Source organism: Monocercomonoides exilis, assembly GCF_001643675.1.
Source record: "Monocercomonoides exilis strain PA203 chromosome Unknown scaffold9-1957334, whole genome shotgun sequence".
NCBI classification, from domain to species: Eukaryota; Preaxostyla; order Oxymonadida; family Polymastigidae; genus Monocercomonoides; species Monocercomonoides exilis.
The window spans coordinates 1,447-16,119 of NW_027150554.1; the positions used below are offsets into that span (position 1 = coordinate 1,447).

Sequence of the window (14,673 nt, forward strand, 5' to 3'; positions counted from 1 at the left end):
CTATGCTTCCAATTCCCTTTCCTTTCCACAAAAGAAAATCTTCTCCCAAATAAAAATCACGCAAAATAAGTCCTGAGCATAAGATATACCAAGTACACAACATTTCGCTCGAAATGAACAAGCTGTTCATTTCAACTTTTCTAACATTTTAATCGCTTTTTTTGTATCTTGCTTTATTCATTTTTCATTCAAAATATCACAGCCGATGTTGCATCATGTATTTTGCAACATATAACTTGATTCAAACTTCATGCAACTTCCCTCATCAATTCACTTTTTGGAAGCAATCGATGCAAACAGCCACCCGCTCCTCCATTTGAAGGCTAAATCCCTGTTCTTCTTCAATGCTATAACTCGCATGAGTGCATCTGTGTTTGCGCTCAATAGTAGCTCAAATATGCTCAGGCTGCTGCAAATAATTTATCAAAAATCTTCACTAATAAAATTATAGGTTGCAGACCCTTATTAAATAACCAAACAATAAATGAATGTTTTGTTGCCCTTCGTCTTGCCTGTTTTGAGGTAAAAGAATGAAAATGATGCAGAGGAAAAAGTTTATGAATGTGCATCTTCAGGTATTTTAATCGATATTTGTGACTCTTTTGAAGTAGATGTTCCTTCAACATTCAGAAAATGAACCAATATGTTGCTTCATCTTGATTTTTCCGAAGGCAGCAGGACCAGTAACAAATGTTTTATGGTGTGCATGGGGCATTACTGAATCACTGCTTATGCGATTTTATCTGTTCTTTTTTTATTATTATGAAATAAATAAATTTTTTATTGACTTTTGAAAGGGGCTTGGGCGATTGAACGATTTGAGGGACCTGGAGCAAAAAAGAGAAAAGCGAAGAAATGGATGAAATATGGGAAGATGTGAGATTTGAAGAGACGGGTGCGATTTGTGGAGTGGGTTGTTGAAAAGATAATCGAGAAAATTGTGGATGGAAAGGGATTGGGGTTGGTGTTGGGATTTTGGCGTTGGAGTATCGGGAGATGTTTTGAAGGGCCAAAGGTTAAACGGGACGGTGGCTTGTTTTTTTCTTTGAAAATGAAAAGATTTGAAAGTAAGAATTCTGATGAAGAGAAGAAAAACGAAAAATAAAAGGATGAAATGCTCCTGTGGGAATGTTTGCAATGGAACGTAATTCTGAATGAAGGCCTTTCAGTGGAATTGCTGTTGATTTGTGTGGCTTGCCTGCTGAAAGGTGTGTTGGAGAAAGAAGGAAAGGGAGGAGACTCAAAAGAAGTTGAAATGAGTTTGCTCGGCTTGAGTCATTTTCACACAACGTTCAAGTGTGTCTTTTTTTTTTCAATTTTTTATTTTTTTTTTGAAATGTATATATATTGAATAGGAAACAGACAATGAGTGATATTTGAAGGAAGAAACAGGAAGCTTCAAGCGCAATCAGTTGCAGCACGATTTGAGGGGACTTGTAAATGGATGAGTTTTGGAGAAATTGATGAAGTGTTTGATGAAGCGCAGAGATGGAGGAAGTTAGAGTAAATGAGCTGGGTTTTGGAAGAGAAGATTCAAAAGAAGTGAAAGAGGTGGGAACGCATGTGTATTGGAGAAGAGAATATGATGAGAGGATAAGAGAAGGGAGAGAATGACTGAACCCTGATGGATGTGATTGAAAGAAGATGAAGAAGAGGAATTTGAAGAAATCAACATTTTCAGTTTCTGAGGGGAAAGAGGAGGCAACCACTCAAGAGCATTCGATGAACGATAGATATCCAAATTATTTGATATGGCTCAATCTGTTTGTGAATTTTTTGTGTTTATGTTTTTCTTATCAATATGAAGTTCATTTGCCATATTCAATATTTTATCTCAATGACAGCATCACATGAAGCCTTTTCATTATCTTCTTCAGAAACATCATTCAATTGATTGCACATTTCTCTTTTACTTCATTTCTTCTTCTTATTCTTCTTTACCATCTTCTTCTTCATTCAACAAAAATGAAGCAATTCTTCAATTAAACAGTGCTTTCTCCAAGTATCTTAATTTTTCTGAAAAATGTTTTTTTCATCTTTCAACGTAACTTATGTTTATTCTTTTTCTCTTTCAACAGTGTCTGTTGTATTCTAATAAATTGCTTGTATTGTTTCAAAAGCATGATAGATTTTGTTCAATTGTCAGATGAATTGATTATTTAACAAATAACAAAAAGTGATGAAATGTTCATGTTATCAAAAAATGAAAAAGAAATGAAAATTGGAAAATATGTGAACTTCAAAAAAATTTTTAAAACATAAAAACAAATAATAAACGATATTAGAATGATAACGAATAAATGAAATAAAAATTCGATGAAGATGCAGTTTCAGATACATTTCTTAAAGGTGAATTGTTTCTATTTCTTGTCGCGATGGTGGACTTTTAGCATTTTTATGAGTCTTCTTCAAAAATTTCTCAAGCACGTTATATTTTTCAAAACATTTTAATGTTGAAATAAATAATGTGAATATGGTTTTTCATTTCATAAAATGCATTTTTATTTAATCATAAAAAAAATATTGAATATATACATATATATTTTTAAGACTCAATAAAATACAAAAACCAAAAAAAAGTCACCATTTCATGAAAATATGTCAAATTGAAAATCTCGATCACAAAAGTGGTCACTAATTTTTCTTCAGATTTTGCAACAAACAGACATAAAAAGATGTGGGGAAGCGGTTTGTGCGGAAATCTGAGAAAAAATTAGTGACCACTTTTGTGATCGCCAGTCATTTTGAAAAACACTTTTATTAAGGTTCTCATCAGATTTGATCCGTTGAACGATCGGAACTATTATAAAACTGAAACTTGAATGACTGGCGATCACAAAAGTGGTCACTAATTTTTCAGATTTGCAACAAACCGCTTCCCCACATCTTTTTATGTCTGTTTGTTGCAAAATCTGAAGAAAAATTAGTGACCACTTTTGTGATCGAGATTTTCAATTTGACATATTTTCATGAAAATTTTCGTATAGAAATATTTATTTATTATTTATATTTTTTTTCATATATTTGTTTATGATTTATTGTTATTATGTTATTATAATTAGTTTTAATGAGAAACATTTATGCGTTGATTTTTGGAAAAAGACAAAAAATAGTGATATCAGTTTCCAATATCAATTCATCATTTTAATAAAATCAAATTGCATAAATACTTATTTTTGTGTGAAACATGGTGTTTTTCACCGAAAAAGAAATGTGACTTTTGTTCCATAATAAATTCAGAAAAATATAAACAATGAATATTTCCAAACCTCAATCGACTCTATATTCTCGATGCAAAGTATTATGGAATGAAATTAAGCGCATCGGCGGAGATGACGTGGATTCGTTACTTGCCTATTTGTTTTATTCTTACAGGCAATCAACTTCTGTAATTAACGATTTACTGAAGACATTGAACGGTTTGATTTTTTATTTATTCATGTTTTATATAGAAAATTTCATGAACTGTCATTGTTGTTATTTTCTTAACTATTAATTCAATATTTTTCTCATGAACAGAATATCACATAAAGCTGCTGGAAGACCTGTCTGTGGTGTACAACAACGCTCCTTTGCACACTCAGACAGTAATGCTGCAAGCGCTGTCACGCAACACATCATTATCCGATTTACAAGACTATGGATATGATGTCACAGAGGGAAAATTTATTTACGCGAAGCAAACGCTGAAGAAAAACCAAGGATTTATCATCACTCCTCTAAAACCTCATCTTCCGTCTTGCAAAAGTGGTTTGTTTTTATTTGAATTTTTTGAATAATTTTCTCTGTTCATTTTAGGCTTAAATGAACAGGGATTGGGAAAAAGGGCAACAACTGGATGTTGGCCCATTCAACTGAAGCATCCACTTCTCTTCAATCAGCAAAGAAAAAGCAGCGAGCTGAGCCAGATTACACCAGATATATTGATGAAGAGCCTGGGAAAATGAAATTGTTACAGAAAATTCTTCTTCAAAGAAAAAGAAATCTTCATTATCAGAAAAATCACATCAACAAAATAAAAAATCAAGTTCTATTTCGGAAAAAAATTCATCTGCATCAACTTTTTCATCGTCTGAAGCTATTGATGCTCCAATCAACACCCCAATAAGGAGAGAAAGGAGGTCAACAAAAAATAAAAAGAATAATTCAAATCACAAACGTCACTCTTCTCCATCTCCAATACCAATTCACAAATTCTTCAAAACAAAACAATCGTCAACATATTCTTCTTCTTCTCCTCTTCCTCCTTGTTCTCCTTCTTCTTCTCCTCCTCCTCCTTCTTCTTCTTTTTCTTCTTTTTCTTCTTCTTCATCTTCTTCCTCTTCTTCAAATTCTTCTTCTTCAAATTCTTCTTCTTCTTCAAATTCTTCTTCTTCAAATTCTTCTTCTTCAAATTCTTCTTCAAATTCTTCTTCAAATTCTTCTTCTTCTTCTTCTCCTCCTCCTCCTCCTCCTTCTTCTTATTCTTATTCTTCATCTTCCCCATTTTTATCTTCATCTTCTTCCTCTTCATCCAAAAAGCAACAAAAAATGACAATCAATTCTTCATTAACTTGCAATTCTTCTTCATATTTAAGAAATGAAAATGATTGGGTGAGCAAGCAATTGCTTGAATATGTCACTTCTCCCACTCTTGTTCCTCCACAGGCATTTCAAGATCTTCTATCTTCATTTGCAAAAGACAGCAACACTTCTCCATCTCCACAAAACACTCATTCAGACGAAAGTTATAATTCAAATTGTAAAAATAATATGAATATCATTTCAAATAATTACACAATGGATTTTCTTCCTGAAATTCAATCTCATTCTCCATCAATTTCTTCAAGTGTCAAAACCACTTCAATCGCTTCATCAAAAACAAAGAAAGGATTAAAAAATCTTGGAAATACTTGCTATCTTGCCTCTCTCCTTCAATGTATATCTTCAATCACTTCACAAAAACAATCAATAATTAAAACCATTTCATTTCAAAACAATTTATCTTCTCGAGTATTGAGTGTTTGTCAACAACTTACCAAAGATGGAATGACAGTGCGTTCATGGGTCCCATCACTGATCAACAAATGGGAAGACTTTTGTGGATATAGAAGCAGACAGCAACAAAATGTCATCGAGGCGTTTGACAATCTTCACCAACTTCTTCAAAAAAATGAGTTAATAAACAAGGATACCTTCAATCCTGTTTTAATCACACATTTCAAATGCCAAAAATGTCAAAAAATCACATCACACTTCAATGAAATTTGTGACAATGTCGTTATCAATTCTTCTTCTCCTCACAACGGCCTATCTTCTCTTTTTGCGACTGAAGTTTTAAACGAAAAGAATTGTGTTTATTGCGATGAATGCAAGGAAAAATGCTGTGCTGCGAGATGGGAGGAAATGGCTGCATTTCCAGAGGTGCTAGCCCTCTGTCATGAATGCACTGATTCTGCTAGTTCAGCACCTTCGAGAACATTACTAATGGAAACAGACAGAGTCAATCAGCGCACGTTTTGTAAAGGATTTTCTTCTAAAGATATTCAACATCTTCAAAAAGATAATCAAGAAACAATCATATATCATTTTTCTGGACAAATACTATTCAAACGTCTGGATCAACAAAACGGACATTACATCGCAGTTGTGAAAAGAAAAAGTGGAATCAATAGTTTTTGGAATATTTGCAATGATGAAAGTGTTTCTGAATTCGATAGTGACAAATGGAGTTCTTCATGGAAAGATCTTTATGTTCAAGGCTACGTTCCTTCACTTTCATTCTACATCAAGGAAAAAACAAAACCAACACTGTCAACTCTTCAATTTGGTGGTTCATCATCTTCTTCAGAAACATCAAATAATAACACTTCAAATAACTCATCATCATCGTCAACAACAACAACTGCTACGTCATCTGCATTCATCACACCACCTCATCGAACAACTTCCATTCCTCCACTCTCTTCGTCAATTTCAACAAGTTATGGATTGGAAGCACTGAAAGAAAAACGAAAGAAAACGGGCATCTTTTCTCCCAACGAAAAGAGATTAATCTTCAAGCCCAAGACGAAATTATGGAAAGAGTTTACAGAAGAAACAAATATCAAAATTTCTCTTTCCCACTTCTACAAGCTGACATCAAACTTCTCGAAAGCGAAAAGGCGTACTGATCTGTGTGGAATGTGTGAGAAGTTGAGCTATTTGGAGAATAAACTCAAATCTTCACAAAACAAAAATGGACTTTCTTCTGCTGAATTTCACACACTCAAACTTCTTCGTCAACATCGACTAGTTGCAGAAATGCAACGAAAACATTATCAATCAACAGTCGACAATCTGAAAGAGGGAGAAGCAGTCTTCGTCTTCGACTTTAAAGAAAAATGGAAACTCCCTATCAGAAAAAATCAACTTCAACAGGAATTCTTCAATTATCAACAAGTTTCTCAATTCACAATCATCTCTCTTCAAAAAATAAATAATCAACTTGAAAAACGAACATTCAACTTCTTCTCCGACTGCCTCTCAAATGATCACAGATTTGTCATTGAGTGTCTGGAATCTGTGATCAAAAGGCACTTCTTCTCAGACACTCACACTTTTAAGTTCTTCTGCGATTCGGTACCACACAACCGAAATCGCTTCCTTCTTCACTTCATCCTCTCCAAACAATCGAAACTTCTCAAAAAGAAAAATACTCAACTCAACTTCTTCGCTGAGCACCATGGAAAAAATATCTGTGATAGTGAATTTGGTGCGTTAGTGAATGCAATCGACAACAATCTTTCGACTGAACACATCACCACACTTCATGATTTGATCAACTTCTTCGAAAACAATATGAACACTTCGACATCAGCTTCTTCAACTTCACAATCAAACATTTTCTCAACATCATCATCGAACTCTTCACCATCTTCAACATCTGTCAATAACTTTGAGCATGAGAGGTACTTTGAAGAGTATGTACCATCTCAGCAAATCTCATGGCCGTCATTGTCAGTCCCTCACATGAAGGACTACTTATATTTTGAGCGCAAGGGCTCATTTGTCTCTGCTTCAGCTGTTGGATATCTTCCTCAACGCTCTCTGGTTGCCCTCGAATCTTCAACAATGAAAGAAAAAGTTCAAAGATCAAGAAAGTCATTTCACTCTGATATCACATCATCTAACTCTTCTCTTCTTTCTCAATCTTCTCAAGATCTTCTTTCAAGGAGATTTGAGCTTCTTCTTGACTCTTCTTCTTTTAATGAATCTCAAAATTGTTCTTTTGGTGTCCCTTATTAAGAAACTAGTTGTTGTGTATGCTTAGCTGGCACTCTATCGGAAGGGTGCTGGACATGACTGTTCGTATTAGATATTGCAGCCCGAAGGCTGCAATATCCGGACCTGGATACGACGAACAGCCTCCCAGGTGCACAACAGTTAGAATCCGATTGTTTTCTTGTGCTTTTTGTCCCTATAATGTCCCTATTATTGAATTGGTTATTATCCCTATAATAATTGTATTTATCGAGATTCATTAATAAAGAGAGTTGTGAGGGAATTCATTGATCTTTGGGTAAGGTTTTTGGAAGGGAGAGTTGTTGAGAGTGTGAAATGTTGTTTTATCATTGTGTCTGTCTTTTTTCTTTGTTGGATTTGATCTTTTTGAGTCAAAGTTAGAGAAATATCAGAAAGGGGAGAGAGGATAAAAAACAGATGGAAAATAGACAAGTTAGTTTTTGTACTTTTTATATAAGTATTCTTTTTTGTTTGGAATTGTCTTTGATACCACGAATTTGTTAAATTTGTACTATTTCTTCTTATATTTTTTATTGTTCAAAATTGTTGATATTTAGTTGATATTTGGTGATTGTTTAATGATTATGTGATTGAATTATGTTTCTTTTGAAAGTTGATGAATCTGATTAGAAAATTTCTGACTGTTTTCAATTTTTTAATGATCAATATTGTGAAGTACTTTTTGTTTTTTATGTCATTTTGATTGCAAAACGATTGTTATTTTTTAACGTATATTTTTCACTTTTCATAGTAAATTTTTCCACTTGTTCACTAAACAATTTATTGATAAACATGTTATATATTTATAAAGATATCAACAAAAATAAATTTTTCATAATAATCGATAATATTACAAAACAAATTTCAAAAATATATCATCATACAACAAAAAGCAAATATTTCATGAAAATATGTCAAATTGAAAATCTCGATCACAAAAGTGGTCACTAATTTTTCTTCAGATTTTGCAACAAACAGACATAAAAAGATGTGGGGAAGCGGTTTGTTGCAAAATCTGAAGAAAAATTAGTGACCACTTTTGTGATCGCCAGTCATTTCAAGTTTCAGTTTTATAATAGTTCCGATCGTTCAACGGATCAAATCTGATGAGAACCTTAATAAAAGTGTTTTTCAAAATGACTGGCGATCACAAAAGTGGTCACTAATTTTTTCTCAGATTTCCGCACAAACCGCTTCCCCACATCTTTTTATGTCTGTTTGTTGCAAAATCTGAAGAAAAATTAGTGACCACTTTTGTGATCGAGATTTTCAATTTGACATATTTTCATGAAATGGTGACTTTTTTTTGGTTTTTGTATTTTATTGAGTCTTAAAAATATATATGTATATATTCAATATTTTTTTTATGATTAAATAAAAATGCATTTTATGAAATGAATAACCATATTCACATTTTATGACAATTATAAAAGCGACAATAATAGCAATCAGTGCGATAATTTACATCAAAAATGTGTCAGCCCGCGAATGGAATATCAATGAAAATTAAAAAATATAAAATCCACATTCAGAAATTTATTTGAAAGCGATTCTTTTTTTCATGAGTATTTTTTTGTGATTCAACTCGTAAACATCAAATGCTTGCTGTTCATTTCGTATGCGGCACAAGGCACATATTGCAATCTGTTCTATGCATCGAACGCAAACTCTGAAGCGAATATAAACCGAATATTAGTGGATGAAAAGCGAGAGACGAACGACACGCTTTTTCGGATGCAAACCCCTCTGTGTAATTCGCTCGCAAGTTCCACTTACCGGACAGTCTGTACACATACAATGGGAGAGAGTGTGGCAGCTTTATGGGGTCATATTTTGGATGTAACACATTGCTGATTCAGATTAGTGTGGTGTTAGCAGTGGAAAAAGAGGATGCAATGGTTTCATCCAAGGGCTTAACATGACAACTTTGGACATGTTCAAATTGACATCGTGTGTGGCAGATGCGCTGGAGAAGGAGAAGATCATCCGGCCGAATGAGATTGTGATTGTGGAGCAGATGCAGTGCATGTCACTTGAAGAGGAGGTATTTGAAGAGGCGAAGCTTGATGCGCCCAGAGCAGCAAACTTTGTGGACCAGCAAGTGAATACAGCTATTTTCGGTTAATTTTAGTTTTTTCTTTCAAGATTGCCTGGATTTTCGAAGGAGAGGGAGGTCAGGAAAGCAGAAAAGAAGGCAAAATATTTTGAGCTTGATTAAAGAAAAGAAAAAAAATTCCAAACAGATCGACTTTGGCAATGACGAAGATTTGAAGCGATGTGGTGTGAGTTGAATTTTTCTTTTAATAATAACAAAAAATTTTTGTGTGTTAATTTTTTAATGTATTTTTGAATTTTTGAAATTTTCTGAACTTTTTCCATCATTTATTATGAACTTCATCTTTTTCTTGTGAGTTGGCCGAATCGGTCATTATATGATGTGTTTATTTACAATCTTCATCGAATTTTTTGTTTGGGCCCCCTCTGCATAAAAATCACCGATTCATTCAATCTTTCCAGTCAGATTGGACTCATTCAAACAATTGCTAATAAGCTCTGTACAAGATGTGATGAAGGCGCTATTCCTGACTTGATAATGTTTGTCATATTTTTATCTTTTTGTTTTCATTGTTTTTATCATATTTCTTGTTTTTATTTTTTTTAACTTTTCAAACCCTCATTTTAATTTTTACAATTTATTGATACGTAAACATATGAACAATCTCTTTTTTTGTTATAATTTCATTCAGTTTCTTCTTTTTAGAGTGGGCAATGGGTCTCCTCCACGATCACCTACCACCGTTTGTGTCATCATTGGAGTCAGAGCTGATGAAAAAGACTGAACCGGGAACCCTCTTCTGCGCATTTGGCTTCCTCTATTGTCACTGTGTTGCAGCTGACTGTTCATTCCACATGAAACGAGACTTCCTCTTCTCACAGACCACTAAACATTTCTTCTCTTCGTCGTCAACTTCTTCTTCTTCTTCTTCCTTCTCAAATCAGTCATCCACAAACCGCTTTGTAGTTTCCATGATCGAAAAAGTCAAATATACATCGCAAAATGCAGGAATTATCTTCTCTTTCCAATAAAAGTTCTCCTCTTTTAATGTCACTCCTTATCTTCTGTGAATGACACTCCATTCAAACACCACAGATCTCCTTCTCCTCCTCTTTTTTTTCTTACTTTGCCTCAATAAATGATTTCAGCTTCCATCAAATGCTCTCTTTCCTCAAATATCCTCGACAGATAGAACATCTTTTTTGTGTAACATCACAAGCACAACCAGAGCTGCCACGAGCCATCAATATGTGGATTCTTGCAGATCTTCAACATCTTCCAACTCATTCCAACGTTCTTCTTCTTTTGCAAGAACCTCCTTCCACCAAAAGGACATCATTAGGCAGATTTCTTTGTTTCATTTACAACATTCAACCACTTTCGCATCTGCAGCCAGCTCCCCAATCAAAAAAGTCGTCTCTTTCTTCCTTTTTACTCAATTTGTGCCACAGCTGCTGGGTATTTCAAGCACAGGTATTTATTAACAAAAAACAATAGACAGAAAAATGGAGTCTTTTGCATCATTTATTTTATTTAGCTAACAGCAGCGTCGGATGATGAGTTGAAGAAATTATTGTTCCCAAATGAGAAATTCATTAATGATATGGAGGTTATTTAGAGAAAGAAGGAGGAAGAGAGAAGGAGAGAGAAAAAGTGAAAAAGAAGGAAGAGAAATTGAAAAGACTGAAGATGAAGATAAAGAGATATCTGCGGAGCTATGCAGATGAAATATCAACACTTTCTTCTTCAGCCTCTTCTTCTACACCAAATTCTGTTCTGAAGCTGCTCTCACATCAATCCATAGCATCCACCACTTCTCGGCTCCAATCAGAAAACACGAGAGCCTTCGGCGTTTGGTTGCAGATTATTCCAATGACAGACGATTTGACAGAAGAATGTGTGTTTCCGGTGTGCGAATGTTTATGAGATAGAAACAGACAAATGAAACAGAACAGGCATGGTCATAGAAATAATCATTATCATTGACATCAATACAGAAATCATCATCATCATCACATTTTTCTTCATCTTCCTCTTCATCCGAACAGTCAGAAGTGAATTCATCACAAGAAAGAGCAGAAAAAGCAGAAATTGATGAAATCATTGAACACTTCAAAAGAAAACATGCGCCGCGTCTGCTACTTCCTATGTTCGTTCCTCCACAAGAAGTAACCCTACAGAATCCGTCTTATGTGTCACGAAGACAAAGACAGAGAAAAAGCAATCAAAATTCTATACAAACATTTTTGACTTATTCGACTGCTGGCAAAAGTACAGTAACAGGAACATCTCCTTCTTCATTGCCGAATAAATCTTTTCTTTCTCTTCCTCAGTCATCTCCTTCACCCTCTCCTTCATCTTCATCTTCCTCATCTTCATCTTCATCTTCTTCATCTTCTCCAGCAGTAACTGACCTCTCTATCCATCCAAAACCACCTCATCGCTCTGAAATTGCTATGGCGCGATGCATAAGAGCAACGCATCCTCTCTTCCTCAGATGCTATTTCAACCGCTGTGCACAAGTGGCTGCTGCTTCTGGTGCTTCGCGTTCTTCTTCCTCCTCTTCTTCTGTCAACCAATCAGAGCCAATTTCATTCAGAATCCATTCTTCTGCTTATTCCTCCATTCCACCTGCCATTTCAGCCACTTCTTCATTCAATTCCCCCACCTCCTCCATCACAAAGACACAAACTTCAACCTCTTCTTCTTCCTCTTCTTCTTTCTCTTCTTATTCTTATTCTTCTTCGTTGCTGCGCTTTTCTTGAAACAGATTTCCGACAGGCAAAGAGCAGCAGATTAGGAGGATGAAGCAATCGTTCGGAAGTGGAAGGAAAAGGCAACACTTTTTTCTCGCACAAGATGTGTTTGAAGCGCTGCAGCTGTTTGCAGAGTTTCGGATGGTGGAGCGGTATTCGGAGAATCTGGAGAAAAGGATGAGAGAAAGAGAAAGAGAGAGAGAGCGAAGGAAAGAAAGAGAGGAGCAAGGAACGAGAGAAGAGAGGAGAGAATAATTAGAGAACTGATTAAGATGAGGAAGGCATTGAAATCTACAAATGATGAAAATAACAATGATGATGAAAAAGAAAATAAAGTGAAAGCAGAAGAAAATGAGAATTTATCATTGATTAGAAGAGATTCTTTGAATGAAACCAAGAAAAATGAAGAAAGTGAATGCTTTTCCGACAGCTCCATCATCAGTGATGAAGAAGAGCGAAGAGAGAAGAGACACAAACAGAGAGAGAAACAGAGGTTGATGCGAAGGTATTACTAGGTGCTTGAGCTTCAACGTGTTTCTGTTGTGAATGAAGTGCTTTTGATGGTCAGGCCAAACCTGCTGCTTTCTCCTGCACCGATTAACGAGTCGATAAAAAGACCAGGAATTACTGTGAACGCTGTAAAAAATGAGGGGGATGGCGAAAAGTATGAGAAAGAAGAGAAAGAATGGAATAATTCTTTGAATGAAAATGGAAACAAGGAAGAATTTGAAGGAGATGAAGATGGAAAAGATGAGGAAAAGAAGTGATTTTGGAGGATTTAATGAACAACCCCAAAGCAGTATTTTCAAAAGCAAATATAATCAAACAGAAGCAGAAAAGAATGAAAACACGAAAGAATCAATTCAAAACGGTAAAAAAAGACGAAACGCGTTCAGATGAGCCAAAGCCAGAGCCTCTTTCATCGCTAGCTCAGCAAAAACAGCAGCAACAGAACATAACAACAATTTCCCCCACCTTCATCTTCTCCTTCTCCTCAACATATACAATCCTCTTCAGAACGAGGCACCTTTGGAACAATACACTTTACGCGAGGGAAGCGAATGGACGGTGGATGAAGAGGATTCGGAGGGAGAGCTTTGATTGCGTACAGCCAAGAGATGGAGATGGGGAGAGGGGCTGTTGGTACACCTACAACTCCGCTGTCACCTGCTGTTGGAGGAGGAGGAATTGGAGGAGGAGGAGGATGGGTGACGTTGAGTGTGATGGGAATGAAGGATTTGAACAAAGAAGTGACAAGGGCGATGCAAGATGAGCTTCAGAATGAGAAAGGGAAAGTGGACGATGAAGAGGCGAAGATCATGTTCAGTTCATTGGAATCTAATGATCAGAGAGAAAAACTGCTTCGGCTGATGAAACAACAGGAAATACAGAAGAAGAAAAAGGAGAAAAAAGAAAAGCGGGAGCGCAGGAAAATTGAGAAAGAAGAAAAAGACAAGAATCTGTTTAGCAGCATCCAAGGAATACTGCAACCTTAAATTGAGATAGGCACACCAATTAACCAGAAGGAGAACAAAATGGCAAGCGAGGCGCAACAAGAGTCAAAAGAAACCCAGACGCCGGTTTTGACAAGAGAGCTGAAATTGGACTGCATGCTGAATGATTTAGCTAATTCTGACCTGGAAGATTTGAGCGATGAACTGGATTTGCCTTGCCGCTATGCGCGAATCAAAAGCGAGGAAAACGGTCAATTTGTGTGGAAGATGCGGAAGGTTACTGTGTATGATGTACTTGATGCGAGGCAGATGAGAACGCGGTTGGATCTGATGAGGCTCTGAAGAGCGGGCTGAGGCAGAGCAGGGCGGAGTTGAGAAGAGGAAGGGGGATGAAGTGGAGGGGCTTGTGGCCATACAAAGAGGAAACAGAAATTACACACAGAAAGGAAAGAAAAGGAACAGGGAAAGGATCGCTTCTGCTGTTTCAGAAGGAGAAATGGACAAGAACATTCAGTCAGAGCAGCGTGCCTGGAAGAAGAGATGCACTGTCGAAGCTGTTTTCTTTGCTGTCGTTATCAAAATTTGAGTCTTTCTTCACGTTGAAGAAGAATTCAATGGCAATGGATCTGATGCAGAAATAACCTGCCCTCAATTCGGTTGCGCCTTTTGATTCAGCTGCTGATCTTGCTGTAAATACAAACATTGCTCTTCATCCTCTTTCTCATTGCGCCTCTTCACTTGTCGATTCATCCTTTTTAATGAACATCCAACTTCAATCTTCTCCTTCTCTCAGAACATCTTTATCTCCTTCACTGCAGTCCCAAGCTAAACTTCCATCTTCTACTAGTCTTGCTGATCCTGGCTCTCTTTCTCTACTCTCACGTCCTGCTCTATTTTCGTCTCCTTCTCTTTCATTCAGCTCCCGTCAAATTCATCATCAGGCCTCATCTTTTATTTTCTTTTCCGAAACGCAAAAGGATTATATATTCTATAACGAAATATCAGCTGAAATTATATGTCAATGGAAGTGATTCAATATCAAACCAAGAATAGCCGATCATTGGGTGCACAATCTTTAAAGATCGAATCTGACATTTTTCATTTGGAAGTTGAAAGAATTCTCAGAAAACAGAAAGATCAAGGC

At 35.9% G+C, this 14,673-nt stretch overlaps 4 protein-coding genes across 4 annotated transcripts; all 4 read left to right on the plus strand.

Annotated features, from left to right (window-relative positions):
• Positions 1-9,181: 9,181 nt before the first annotated feature.
• Positions 9,182-9,388, plus strand: MONOS_17173 (uncharacterized protein; the record flags this gene model as incomplete). Its single annotated transcript, XM_067870068.1, has 1 exon — positions 9,182-9,388. One exon carries the CDS (start codon positions 9,182-9,184, stop codon positions 9,386-9,388), a length of 207 nt encoding a protein of 68 aa, XP_067732236.1.
• Positions 9,389-11,466: 2,078 nt separating this feature from the next.
• Positions 11,467-12,084, plus strand: MONOS_13956c2 (uncharacterized protein; the record flags this gene model as incomplete). Its single annotated transcript, XM_067866710.1, has 1 exon — positions 11,467-12,084. The coding sequence occupies one exon, from the start codon at positions 11,467-11,469 to the stop codon at positions 12,082-12,084; it is 618 nt and encodes a 205-aa protein (XP_067732237.1).
• A 1,109-nt stretch (positions 12,085-13,193) lies between these two features.
• MONOS_17174 (uncharacterized protein) lies at positions 13,194-13,571 on the plus strand (the record flags this gene model as incomplete). Its single annotated transcript, XM_067870069.1, has 1 exon — positions 13,194-13,571. One exon carries the CDS (start codon positions 13,194-13,196, stop codon positions 13,569-13,571), a length of 378 nt encoding a protein of 125 aa, XP_067732238.1.
• A 39-nt stretch (positions 13,572-13,610) lies between these two features.
• Positions 13,611-13,871, plus strand: MONOS_17175 (uncharacterized protein; the record flags this gene model as incomplete). The annotated part of the gene is made up of 1 exon (XM_067870070.1): positions 13,611-13,871. One exon carries the CDS (start codon positions 13,611-13,613, stop codon positions 13,869-13,871), a length of 261 nt encoding a protein of 86 aa, XP_067732239.1.
• Between the last annotated feature and the right edge of the window lie 802 nt (positions 13,872-14,673).